Raw genomic sequence first — 12,812 nt, forward strand, 5'->3', positions numbered from 1 at the left:
AATTACATGATCAGTCATGTCAGTGCTCCTTAGTCTAAAAAAGAGCATTTCTGTTTGGCTGGTTATTACTTGATCCAAGAGAGTGATAAAAAAATACTTAAGTGTATATGTGGCCCAAGTTGTCACATTTGTGGTATAACATTTTGTGCCAGCCTCCATTCATTGTGCTGCTCGTGTCCTACTAGATTACCTAATGGAGGATGGATATATGTAGGTAGATTTTAACCAATATTTCTTGTTCATATTTCACAGGGAAATATGATAACTCTGTGGATGTGTACGCGTTTGGCATCCTATTCTGGTACATCTGTTCAGGACAAGTGAAATTACCAGAGGCTTTTGAGAGATGTGCAAGCAAAGATCATCTTTGGAACAATGTACGAAGAGGTAGGCATAGCTGCAACACAAATAGATTATATCAAATTGTGAAATGATGGTGAATACATAGAATTTCCTAAAGCAGAGGTTTGCTGGTCAGATTCTGTCTTCATAGTATTTCAGAATGTGAATGAAATCCAAACCAGAAAAAGATTGGTGGGTAAGTATTTTAAGTATTGGATCTCTTTTCTTACATCAACTTATGCTAAAGTTATCTTAGTGGAAACTTATTTTAACAGACATGAAGAATGGAATAGAAGGGCCCATAGCACTCATTTTAATACGGTGGCAACTATCGATATGTCATATAATAGTGTATACTTCATTATAGTATCTTGATGTGTTTACAGGAACAAATCATGTAGATTGTTTTATCATTCTTCTAGAAATGTATACCAATAACAATTTATAAAAAGCTTAAAGCAATGTTGGAGTAATAGAATGTTCTTGCATTTCTTGGTAATGCTGCCTGTTGGTCTTTCAACCTTCCATCAGGACCCTAAATCTGGGAATGATTCAGATAAGCCACATAAGTTTCTCTTTAGAAAATGAGGGAAATGTAATTCTAACCTCATTATATCTTACTGGTATCCAATTCCTCAGGAACTTTGAATCTGAAGCACTCTGAAGTGTTGGGAAATGCCAGCTAGGCATGGAGGAAGAATCAAGCAGGGAATTATAGCCTTGAGTCAAGATGCAGGACTAATACCCCCCTCCCCCAAGCTCCATGGAACCTTATTTATGTTTTCCCAAGGGAAGCAAACAGTCTGGAGAGATTTCTGTGTTATAGGCAGAATATAATAAAATTGTTACCTTGAACCCTACACATGTGGATCTGGTTGCTTGCGCCTGACATTAGATAGAGTTTAAATTGCTATTCCTAAATACTATCCAGTGTATCTCTGCTATGGTCAGAAGGACGTGCTTCTGTTGTATACTTATGATGGGAACTGTGTCATGTTTCTGAAGACAGAGATATAGCTAGCGCTAAATATACAGTATTAAAAGTGAATCACACTAATGTTTACTCATGTAAATGGTCCACTAATATGTACACTGTAACACTGTAATAAGCTACTTAATTAGAGCATCAGCAGCTGTATGTATAAATCTATCTATAAATGTCTACGCACTAGGAAAATTCTGTTTCCTTTTGCATTCTGCCTATGCAAATTGTTACTGTAATTTTAAATAGACTACTTGCGTAAGTATTCATACATATTTGAGAATATTCAAAATATTCATAATGTTTCTCTCTTTCTCCCAATTTGTATGGTTAGTCACTTGTCAAATCTGGCCTGCTAATAGAGGATTAAAAACAGCAAAACACAAGTAAGAATCAATAAAAACTGACACTACTTGGGTAAATAGATGACAATGGGTGGCACACAAATCTAATAAATAAAAATAATTCATATAGCATACACTAAAGTGGGCACGTAAAATATATTGCCACAATACCTGGGGGTGGGGGGGAACTAAAGCCTGATAGGATCAGGGCCATCTAAATCTTGGAAGCAGGGAAATGTTATTCACAGAGCAGTCAAATATCTAGGCCCTGTGCCATGTAGGGCTTTATAGATAACCACAATGCAGGTCAAAGGTAGTAGTGTTATGCAGGCCTCCTAAGCTGTATCTTCAACAACTTGTATTGCTGTATTTTTGGCTAACTGAAGCTTCTTAGAGGTCTTCAAGGACAGCCCCATGTATGTCATAGGCCAAGTGAGAGGTGAATGAAACATTAGTAACTTATTGTCAGTCAGGCCTCCCAATCCAGAAATAGGCACGGTTGGTACATAAAATGAATGTGTGCAAAGGCCCTACTAACCATGGCTGCCACTGCTCTTTAAGCAGGAGCCCTAAGAGTACAAGACTTTGACATTCTGCACTAGTTATCTGGGGAAGTGCAACCCAGTCCAGATTAATAGTGGAAGCTCTCTAGAACATAGTAGCTTCCAAATCCACAGCCACTCAGTTTTGTTAGGATTGAGCCTCAAGTCTTTTATTCCCCATCCAGATTCCAACAGATAATGTGTTACCTGAAAACCTTTTATTCTTTATAAAACTTTGGATGAAACTTATTTCCAGAAATAACAGAACAAAACCGCCGCAATTTATAGGCCAAAGGATTAACTTTGCACCTTCATTACATTACCACATTCTCCTCTTTCTCTTAGGTGTTCGCCCTGAACGTCTTCCCATTTTTGATGAGGAATGTTGGCAGTTGATGGAAGCCTGTTGGGATGGGGACTCTTCTCAGCGCCCTCTCTTGGGCATAGTCCAACCTATGTTGCAAAGAATAATGGATAGACTTTGCAAATTGTACTCTGAGCAGTTGAACAAAGGACTGGATGATTCCACTTGAAGACATTGTGAATTTGTTCAGTTATGTGAGAACCCAGGTCTCCACTTTGCCACTGGCAACTCAGTGGCTCCCTGGAACAAATCAGCCAAAAATTGAGGGTTCAGGTGAGATGATTGAAACTCCACCTTTATATAGTAGCCAGAGACTTCTGTTTTCAATACACACTACTAATGCAGCTTGCCAGTGCTTCCTTCTTCCTTAAAAATAAATTAGAAGACTGGGAACTTAGACCCCAGTCTGCAAGGGGTTTTACTTATCTGTTCAGGTTCCAGTAGAGGCAGAAAGCACTGTTAAGTTCAGAAGTCTGGCAGTCAACACAACTGCATCTTAAGCTACAGTCCCTACTAGCTAGATGCATGTACATCGGCCTTTCTGAATGTCATACGTATGAATGTGGATGATTGGAAGAAATATGATGGTGTCCCTTCCAAAGGGAGGGTAAACTTCTAATTTTTGCAGTGGAGAGAGCTGTGAATTAATTTGGACTTCTGATGATATGTGGTATTGTTTGCACAATGGGATCAGACCTCATAATGGGAAAGTCTCACTGCAAGAATATCCCGAAGTATAAGCTCACTGTCATTTATGAACCAAATTGCTTTTGGGGAAATTGACAAATAGGTTACAATGGCCTTATTTTATTATTACCATTACTTTACAAACTTTAAGACAATACTTCACTCAAAGGTTGTTGATATATTGAAATAAAAAGACAAGTAACAACTATTGCCTGTAACCAATGGACAACCAAATGTTTTTAATCATAGCAGATTTTGCTTTGCTTTTCTCCCTTTGAATCTAAAGAAAGGCAATGACTGTTTTAAACTCTTAATGTTGACTGGCTATTTTAAAACATTTTGTCAGCTTTGTATTTTTAAGTCATTCCTTTGAAGACTATTTAAGAGAAACCTGTCACTTTTCTGTGGATGTGTCTGACCATCATTTTCTTCTTTGGGCTTAATTGTTTAATATTTCCCATGTAATTTACATACTCCAGCACAAAGATTCCTTTTCATTTGTTTATACACAATTTAGTTTCATAGCACAATAATATTTTAAGAATGTTTAGCCTGAAATGCAGTGTTTCTGGCGCAGATATAGAATGGGACCAACTACCAGTACCAGTATTCCTTCAGTTGTTTGGAGAATGGGAAAAAACATTTTACTTCATCTGTATACCATGAGACATATACTGGTCCCATTGACATAGGACAACCTGTGTGCTGTGCAAACCTAATCATTTTTTCTAGGAGGCACCTTTTGTACAAAGCAGAAATGGGGCCTTTCTCCTAGTTACGTAAATCACTAAAAACAAAAGTAGCCCCTCAGTGTTACTCAGTAGTGAGATAAACCTTTGTGTGTGCGCCATAAAATCAGATATAATTCTTTTAAAATAACTGCTTCTTACTTAGTTGCATTTATGGTTCTTTTACAGTCTAAAGTTGTTTTGGCACTTCTGTCCAACAATTGTAGCATTTGGCAAATTTACCAAAATAGGCAGCCATAGCTGTGAACTTTACAGAAAAGCACCTTTTCTCAAATAAGAAGTTCAAATATTGTCACAGATGTATTTTTGGAGTACCATTCCAGTCACTTGACAGTATTACTTATTTTATATCTTTTGTTTGTACTATGGTGGCTAGTGATATTGTTTAGAATTAGGAGCATCTCGGTCAGTATTTTTGGAAGTAGAGAAATAGTTTATGTAATATAAAATGAAGCTGTTTTTGAACACATTGTGCATAGCTTTTACCAATCAGCTACTTTTTCACCGTTTATCTTGTGCCTTTAAAAATTAATCATGCTCTTTTGAGGCTGTCTTCCCTGTTGACGTAAAATTGGCTGTATCACTTCTCAGTATAAAACACGCATGCACTTTTCTGCTGGGAATATATTTTTATTTGTGCTGTTATCAGCCCCCACAAACAGATGATGTACCTGCAAAAACCAGATGAATGTTTTTGTTCCTAAAGATGCTACTAGTAAAATACATTAGGTTTGGATTTAAAAGATACATTCCATTTCACATTAGAAAGTTTATGAGTTTTCCTAGTGTTATTACTACTACTGTAGCATAAGAAATGCAGCATATATATTGTAAACACTAAATATTTTCAAAGGTGAAGGTATAGGAGCAAAATGTGGTATTATCCATAACATTGTAATGGATGATTACAACTGTCAATGAGTATAAAAAAGTCAAAGAGATTTGACAAAAGTATACTATCAGATCTCTCTAAAATCTTCCAGTTATGATAGCCTATAACTACTCCATTTCCATTAAAACATGGTTAATTTTATTCCAAATATTCCATACTCCGAATGATACTTTATTTATTGAACTGTACTACTCAAGGTTTACATATTACTACCAACTGAATGGCTAAAGCAGGTGCTCCAGAAGATTAGATTGCTATGTATGCAGATCAAAGGAAATCCAGCTAGTTTACAAAACAGATACAACTGCAGAAATTACAGCTGGCAGGTTAAATTATTTACATTGGTGCTAGTAATTGATGCTTCTTAGGTGAAACTATCTGAAGTTGTTTCATTGCTTGGATAGTCCGTTTTGATTTGGGAACTGGCCATATAAGTTCTGGACAAACACTACATAGGAGTTACATGAGCTACATTTTAGCTTACAAAACAGGGCTTGAATTCAGGGTAAGACTGCATTGTTGTAGTACTGAAGTCCTAGCCTTAGCTTGCTGGTGCATTGCTCCTACCAGTCACATTGCTATTTAAGTGGACTGACATTTTTTTTTGTATCACCTCAACCTTTTATTGCTTATAGCTTGATTGTGCAATGTGCACTGTTCTAGCTTTTCTAATTAAAAAAACAAACTCTACCATGTAACAGTTTTTATAAGCACTTCCTTTTTGTTAGTTCTTTTTTTCTGTTCCTTTCCCTCCTCTTATCAGGATTTGGAAAGTCAGGAGAGATACTTGAATCATCATTTTCTTCTTCTATTTCCAGAGCGATAGACTTAATGAGAGGAACATCAGCACTGCTTCTTTATTTAATGTGTTTTTGTGCTGAGCTCCTTTCATTTTTAGAGATGTATATAATGCTTTGTCTATATCCATTGCCTCTTAGTCAGAAGTTATCCTTTTAAAAATATTATTGGTTTATTTTTCTCCAGGGAGAGAATAAGAGCATATTTGCATATGAAACTCCCTCAGGGGCTTAAACAGTACTGCAAACATCTACATTTAGGTCTGTTAAATTGATGGTCAACTGTTACACTTGATCAGGAGCAGATGAAACAGGAGAGAGTTGTATAGTTCCACTGTAATGCCTGTAGATTTTGTACTACTTTTTATTTTTTTTAAAATGGTGTATTATAGTGTTAAAGGCAAGGTAACAAACTTACCAATTATATAGGAAAAGTGCAATAATATGGAAATTCAAGATTTAAAGACAAGTATTTTCCTTGTATTGTGTAATATTACTTTTCCACTGCTGCCCCTCTCCATAACATGTATTTTAAAACAATGTGAGAATTGATTAAGACTTCATTTAATGCCAAAATGAAGCTCTGTTTTAATAGGTGATAGAATGCACTGAAGTGCTGTTACATAATAAAGATTTCATTAACATTTTATTACTGGTGTGGTTTATTCTTTTAATAATTGTTATAGTATTAATCTGTGACATCACCAGCTGTGGTGAGGAGAGAGACAAATTGCAGTAACACTGATGACTACTAAATTGACGTTTCATTTACTTAAGTTTTGTTGCTTCCATTAATAGCATTTTTCTACTTGACAGCTGGTACTGACATATCTTGTTTCTATGCCTATAACTGTAACAAAGTAGCTACCCTAAATCAATCAATCCTACTTTTTATTCTTTCCACCTTTTTATTGTAAGCTTCCTTCCATGGTGAGGTGTCTTCCAGGAAGACAGAATGAAGTCAATTGAGCAAAGATAAGAGCCTTCATTAGGACTTATTTTGTGGCAGTATGGGGGTAAAGTGCACTTATTTCTACATCCTTATTGCACCCGCAGATAGACCAGGTTCCTCCTGAGTAAGGAGGAGCTGGTGAACTCCTACAGGCTCCTCTGAGGAATAGTTTCAGCATCTACTAGACCAGGGGTCTTCAAACTTGGCCCTTTTATGACTTGTGGACTTCAACTCCCAGAATTCCTCAGCCAGCTTTGCTGGCTGAGGAATTCTGGGAGTTGAAGTCCACAAGTCATAAAAGGGCCAAGTTTGAAGACCCCTGTACTAGACAAAGTAGGTCAACTTTGCTCAGAGTGGGATTCCAACTGAGCAAATTCTTTGGAAGTGACTGAGACATGTTAAGCCCTGCTATTTGGGAGGAGTTTGAATTGGTTGGTTGCACGGAAGTAGACAAGGTTTTGGGGCTGTAGTTTGGCCGTTTTTTAGACTCAGATTTAAAGAGTTGAGGCTTCCTGGGAGGTGGCTTGTAGATGGGTCCAAGAAGTGGTTACTGTCTGTTGGCAGGAGGAAATGATTCTATTTACTTTGAAAGACGAGGTGAATCAACCCGTTCTTAAGATGCCATTGGATTCAGACAATTTTCATCCTAACTCCATCCTTTAACATCTGTATGAAACCCTGGGTGAAGTCATTTGCCAGCAGATGGTACGGTATAGTCAGTATAAGGTATAACTCAGCTACACATCACCCCTGGTTGGGCAAGTTATCCTATTGAAGTGCAGACTGTGTGTCTGGAGGCTGTGAGGGTCTGGATAGGGAGAAGCCTATTTGGACACAACTCTGGCAAAATGGAATGTCTTTGGGTTTCTGGTCCCAGGGTCTGGTGACATGCCAGCTTTGACTATGGACAGGATGACGCTTCCTTGGATGGAGCTGGTGTGCAATCTGGGGATCCTTCTACATTCCTTCTATATCCTCTACACTCACAGCTCCTGCTCAATGAGCAATTGACAGTGATTGCTAGGAAAATTATTCTTGTGTTCCAGTTGCATCTTTCTTGGATTGGGAGATTTTGTTCACTGATTGGGAGGTTTTGTTCATGGTCACTGATGCCTTGGTCGCTTCCCATTTGGATTACGGCAACATGGTCTACATGGAGCACCCCTTGAAGACAACCCAGAAACTAAAACAGCAGTAGCAGCAGCACACAATTTTGGGCACTCCTAGGTTCATCTATTATACCCCTGTTGCACAACCTGCATTAGCTCCCAGTTTCTTTATGAATGCAATTCAAGATGCTGGTTGCTAATACTGTTACATCTGTTTGATACTTCTTAACCAATTGGGTGAAATGCTGCATCATAGAGCAACAATTTTTGAATCAACATACCTCAAGTGGGCTAATTTACAGAATGTTTCCAAAATCAAGACAGGAAGATAGAAGGGGCCTATCCCCACCCTCTTTTCTGCCTCCATCTGCCCCCTGTGCACAGTTGGATGGCAGCAAGGCCCAACAGGTGAGTGGCCATTAACTGCTTTGGAACCAAGACCCAAATTTGAAATCTCTTAACAGCAATGGCAGTTATGTGAGAGAAGAATGAAGGAGAGATTTGGATGCCTGCTGGCAAAGTAGAGTTGACTGGGGTGGGTGGGGGGCTGCTGGTTGACAGGTGTGCCCTTAGGGACACACTGGAATGGGAAGGGGGTGTGCAGCTTTTCCTCCCTTTGTTTCCCCTCCGCCCCAGTAAAGTGGCAGGCAGTTCCCTGGCAGAGTAAGCAGAGGAGGATGAGGCGGCTTCATTGCTGCTCTCCTGGGAATTATGGGGGGGAAGGGAAATAGTGCTATATATGGAATGAGGAATATATGGAATCATTCATATATGGAATGAGGAAACAAAGGAGCAACTTGGCTGGCTGGCTGGCCGGCAACAACTCCCTGGAGGGATGGGCCCTTGGGACATACTGTAATGGGAAGTGGGAGTGCACTTTGTTCCCCCCTCCCGCTAGCAAGGTGGCAAGCAGTTCCATAAGTCAGAGGAAAAGGAGGAGGAGGAGGCTTTACTATATGCTGCCCATCCAGAGAGACTGGGCAGCTTACAAAGGCATACAAATATAAAAGTGTTAAAATTAACAACGGGAAAACATCAAGAATATAGTGAGACAATACTTTTGTTAATAGATTGGATAACCATTTAATTAGGATGATATAATGTCTCCTGCCTTAAGCAGGGGGTTGGACTAGAAGACCTCTGAAGTCCCTTCCAGCCTGAGGATTCTATGTTCTATGACTCTCCTGAGGAATGTGAGACAGAATGGCACAAGCCTAACGTCCCATAAAACATTTCCCTTAGACTAACTTAAGCAATGGTTCATTTTTTTAAAGGCTAACTTTTTTGAGAGTCAGAGATTTAGCATATTAAATTCAAGAGCTAACTAAACTGCTTCCAAAGTGGTATAACATGGAATTTGAGCTGGGAGCATGAACTGTTTGCTTACAATACATAGATTTTGCATACAAAAGTTACCAGTCCTGATTCTTAAACTACACAGGACTGGAAAAGATTTTTAACACTGAGAACAGTATAATCCAAAAACGAACAAGTTATACAACTTTATAAAAGGGAGTATAATATTTTTTTTATTCAAAACATGCTATGATAACCATTTCCTTGTATTTGATTCCCTTCCTCAGTCCTTTTGGTCAGTCTAAGTTTGATTATGTGTTATCAAATTGTTTTGACCCCTAGTGACCATATACATAGATTTCTATCTATATCTCTAATCTGTTGTTTGAAGTCTCCCAATGATCTAAATTAAGCAACATGATTTTTTTTAAAGAAAATGGCATCCACTTGTCCCAATATCATTCTGCTTCCAGTACATCTAGTTGACCCTGAAAATTACAGCATCTGAGGAATATTGTTGGGGGGAAAAGTTAATGAATTTGGTATAAAAGAGTTCATTACAAATACTTTAATCATTACCCATGAAAGCTTAAGTTGTAACAAATATCTTTGCCAATAAATTTAGCACAATATTTAATTATGTTCTTCTAGACATCAGAGAGGCTAACAACTCTCTTACCTTATTTAGAGGTCAGCCTCACAATATCATCTTGTCCAATTCTTACTGAATAATCTGCCATGGATACAACTAATACTGTATTTGTGCATTTTGATATTTATGTCCCTGTTCACCGCCCTGAGTCCTTGGGGAGAAAGGCGGTATACAAATCAAATAAATAAATAAAATAAATAATACAGTGGTTCATGATTTTGCTGTTTGTTTGGATATAGGACCTGTATCTGTGACTTGTTGATAATTGCTTCTATTCCTGCCTGCCTCAAAATCCTCATCAAAACTGTCATTTGTTCAGAAAGACTTGGAACAACCAAAACAAAATGGGTTAGTACATTTTCAACTGTAACTAAGCTTTCAGCAGTAAATTTATTTGGGGGTCTGTGAAAATGTTCTGGAGATACAGCAAAAATAGTTAATTTAGATCATCATACTTTTTGAACCGTTGTGCCCACAGTACAAAAATTACAATAAAGGTTATCTTATCTTTGAACTGTTTCACCTCACTCTATCAAGCTTCTACCATATTCATACAGGTAGTTCTTATTTAGCAACTGTCATTTAAGCAATTGTTCATAGTTACAATACTGTAGTGATGAAATATTTCATATTTACAACATTCAAAAGATATGCAATGCAAAGGAAAGCTGAAGTATGATCATAAGCAAAATCATGTTTTCACTTAGTAACCACTTCACTTATCATCTAAGTTGCTGGTACCAGTTGTGGTCACTAAATGAGAACTATCTGTATTCAAGTGAGATTGCTGAGGTCCTGCCCCAATGTTTGGAAGTGGTGAATGTATCATCAGAAGAGAACAGGCTTAAACTAAATCCTAATAAGACAGGTTTTGCTTGCCTTGATGGCTCCAGTAGTGATTAGAAACACTAACCTTGATGGAACAGATGTATAATTTGTGGGACTGTTACTTGGAATTTCAAGCTTCATTATTAGCTTTTTAATAAAGGTATATTTAGCATGGCACCCATGTCTGCTTTTGAAGTTCAGGAAACCATGTTTTCTTTTTAGCCAAAGCCATTTTACATGCAAAAACTAGACTATAAACTAAACAACAGTGAGTATTTTATGGAAGTTCTTGAATACATTTGCAAATATTAAGAAAAATACAAACTTGGCTGGGAAGGGGATGATGTAACACAAGGGTGTCAAACTTGCCACGTCACATGATGCGACGTATCGCAACTCTTTTTGCATTGCCAGCAATGGGGTGGGCGTGGCTTCAGTATGATGAAACCGGCTCACGGGCCGGGAGTTTGACACCCCTGATGTAACCCATAAAGTTCCTACTTGTGGAATGTTATCTAAGATCAATGGTTTCTATTGTCTAATGCTCATATCTAATGTCTTCTATTGTTTGATTTGTTGCTTTCTGTTGCATCACATATACCAAATGCATGTATTATTTCAAAAGATGGATATTTTAAAAACGTGAAATATAAATAAATAAATTCCATATAAATGCTTCGTTTCTTTGACTGAATTACTTGTGATTTGTGCTGTTGGTAAGGGTGGAAAAGCCACTTTACAAGACTAGTCTCTCAAATTTAGGGATTAGATTTTTATCAGTTCCACACCAAACTCAATTGCCTGAGTTTCTAGGTAACGTGTCTTCCTGGACTTGTGGTTCCTGTTTGCCCATAGGTGGAAATCATGGCAGAAGGAGCATTAGACCAGCTTTGGCTAGTACACAATTATGGCATTACCTAGGCCAGGGGTAGGCAACCTCGGCTCTTTTATGACTCATGGACTTCAACTCCCAGAATTCCTCAGTCAGCATAGCATAGCTGACTCAGGAATTCTGGGAGTTGAAGTCCATGAGTCATAAAAGAGCCGAGGTTGCCTACCCCTGACCTAGGCTAAGAGGACATGGCTACAGTGACTCATATCTTGTTCCAACTCACGACTACTGAGTTTTTGTTCACCACATTCATTCTTGACCCCATCTCACCTTGGTCTACCACACAACATATATATCCCATTCACACCAATTTTGATTTACTTTCACAAGAGCATAACATGCAATTATCAGCAATCATAAGCTGCCACAATACCAGTTCAGTGTTGTTCTTTCACAATTATTTCTTTGTATTTATCAAATTTACAGACACCCCCTCCCAACACACAGAATTAAACCTACACCTTCTTTCATTGCATATATTTAACTCCATTCTACAAAATCAGGCAACTTTCATTTAGATCTGTTGTACCCTTTCCCCATTTTTTTAAAGTTTTAGGTACCTACACAGTGGCTTTGATTTGATTTATTATTCAGACATTACTTATGCTTCTTATATTTTAAGCCAAATACTAGGTACATAAACACTGACTTCCACTGCTCATTAAGGCCTTGTTCAATGAAGCTTTCTTATAGCGCTTTTCATTAAGATAGACTAGGTTTTCAGCATTGTCTGTAGCTGTGTCACATGTAGCATTCCCTGCTATGTCTAAATTATTGGCCCGTTTGGGCAGTAAATCACAAGAGTGGCACAACCCCACGTTTAATCAAAGCAGACTCAACAGTGTTCTGCACAAGATTTCTAATACTGTATAAAGATTTACTTGCATACTGTTAGCGGCATCCCCAAAGCTCAGAGGTACACATAGTTCCTGACATTCATTCACGATCGTGAACTGTTTAAATCAGGAGTCTTCAAACTCGGCCCTTTTATGACTCATGGACTTCAACTCCCAGAATTCCTCAGCCAGCATGCCTGGCTGAGGAATTCTGGGAGTTGAAGTCCATGAGTCATAAAAGGGCCGAGTTTGAAGACCCCTGGTTTAAATTTTAGATTCCGCGGCTACCTCGGTCGGCTCCTTTCCCCAGCCAGTTCCCCATCTCTCTTCCTCTTTGCTCTCTTTGCTTCTTTCTCCTTTCATTATCCCTCGTTTCCACTTCCCTCTCTGCCTCTTTCGAATCCGTAATCGGAACTCCTTTCACCTCGCTTTGTTTCAGCACGGTTTATATTAGCAGGTTGTGTTGATGCCGGTCTGTCCACGGCGCTGCCTGTTTTCTCCACACCCTCCAAAATGGCTCTCGCCATGTTGTTCTCCGCTTTTAGGAA

General features: G+C 38.4%; 1 protein-coding gene across 2 annotated transcripts in view; it reads left to right on the forward strand.

Moving 5' to 3' along the window:
* Positions 1–6,346, forward strand: part of DSTYK (dual serine/threonine and tyrosine protein kinase) — a 42,360-nt gene extending 36,014 nt beyond the window's left edge. The window contains exons 12-14 of one of the 2 annotated variants that reach the window (XM_081324112.1): positions 253–387; positions 1,659–1,710; positions 2,556–6,346. In XM_081324112.1, coding sequence (XP_081180238.1) covers positions 253–387; positions 1,659–1,710; positions 2,556–2,568 — 200 coding nt within the window. In that variant the 3' untranslated portion in view covers positions 2,569–6,346. The remainder of the gene's footprint in view (positions 1–252; positions 388–1,658; positions 1,711–2,555) is intronic. The other variant, XM_081324111.1, reaches the window with a different exon arrangement.
* Positions 6,347–12,812: the final 6,466 nt, after the last annotated feature.

Source organism: Vipera berus (genome assembly GCF_964194415.1).
Source record: "Vipera berus genome assembly, chromosome: 3".
Taxonomy (NCBI): Eukaryota; Metazoa; Chordata; class Lepidosauria; order Squamata; family Viperidae; genus Vipera; species Vipera berus.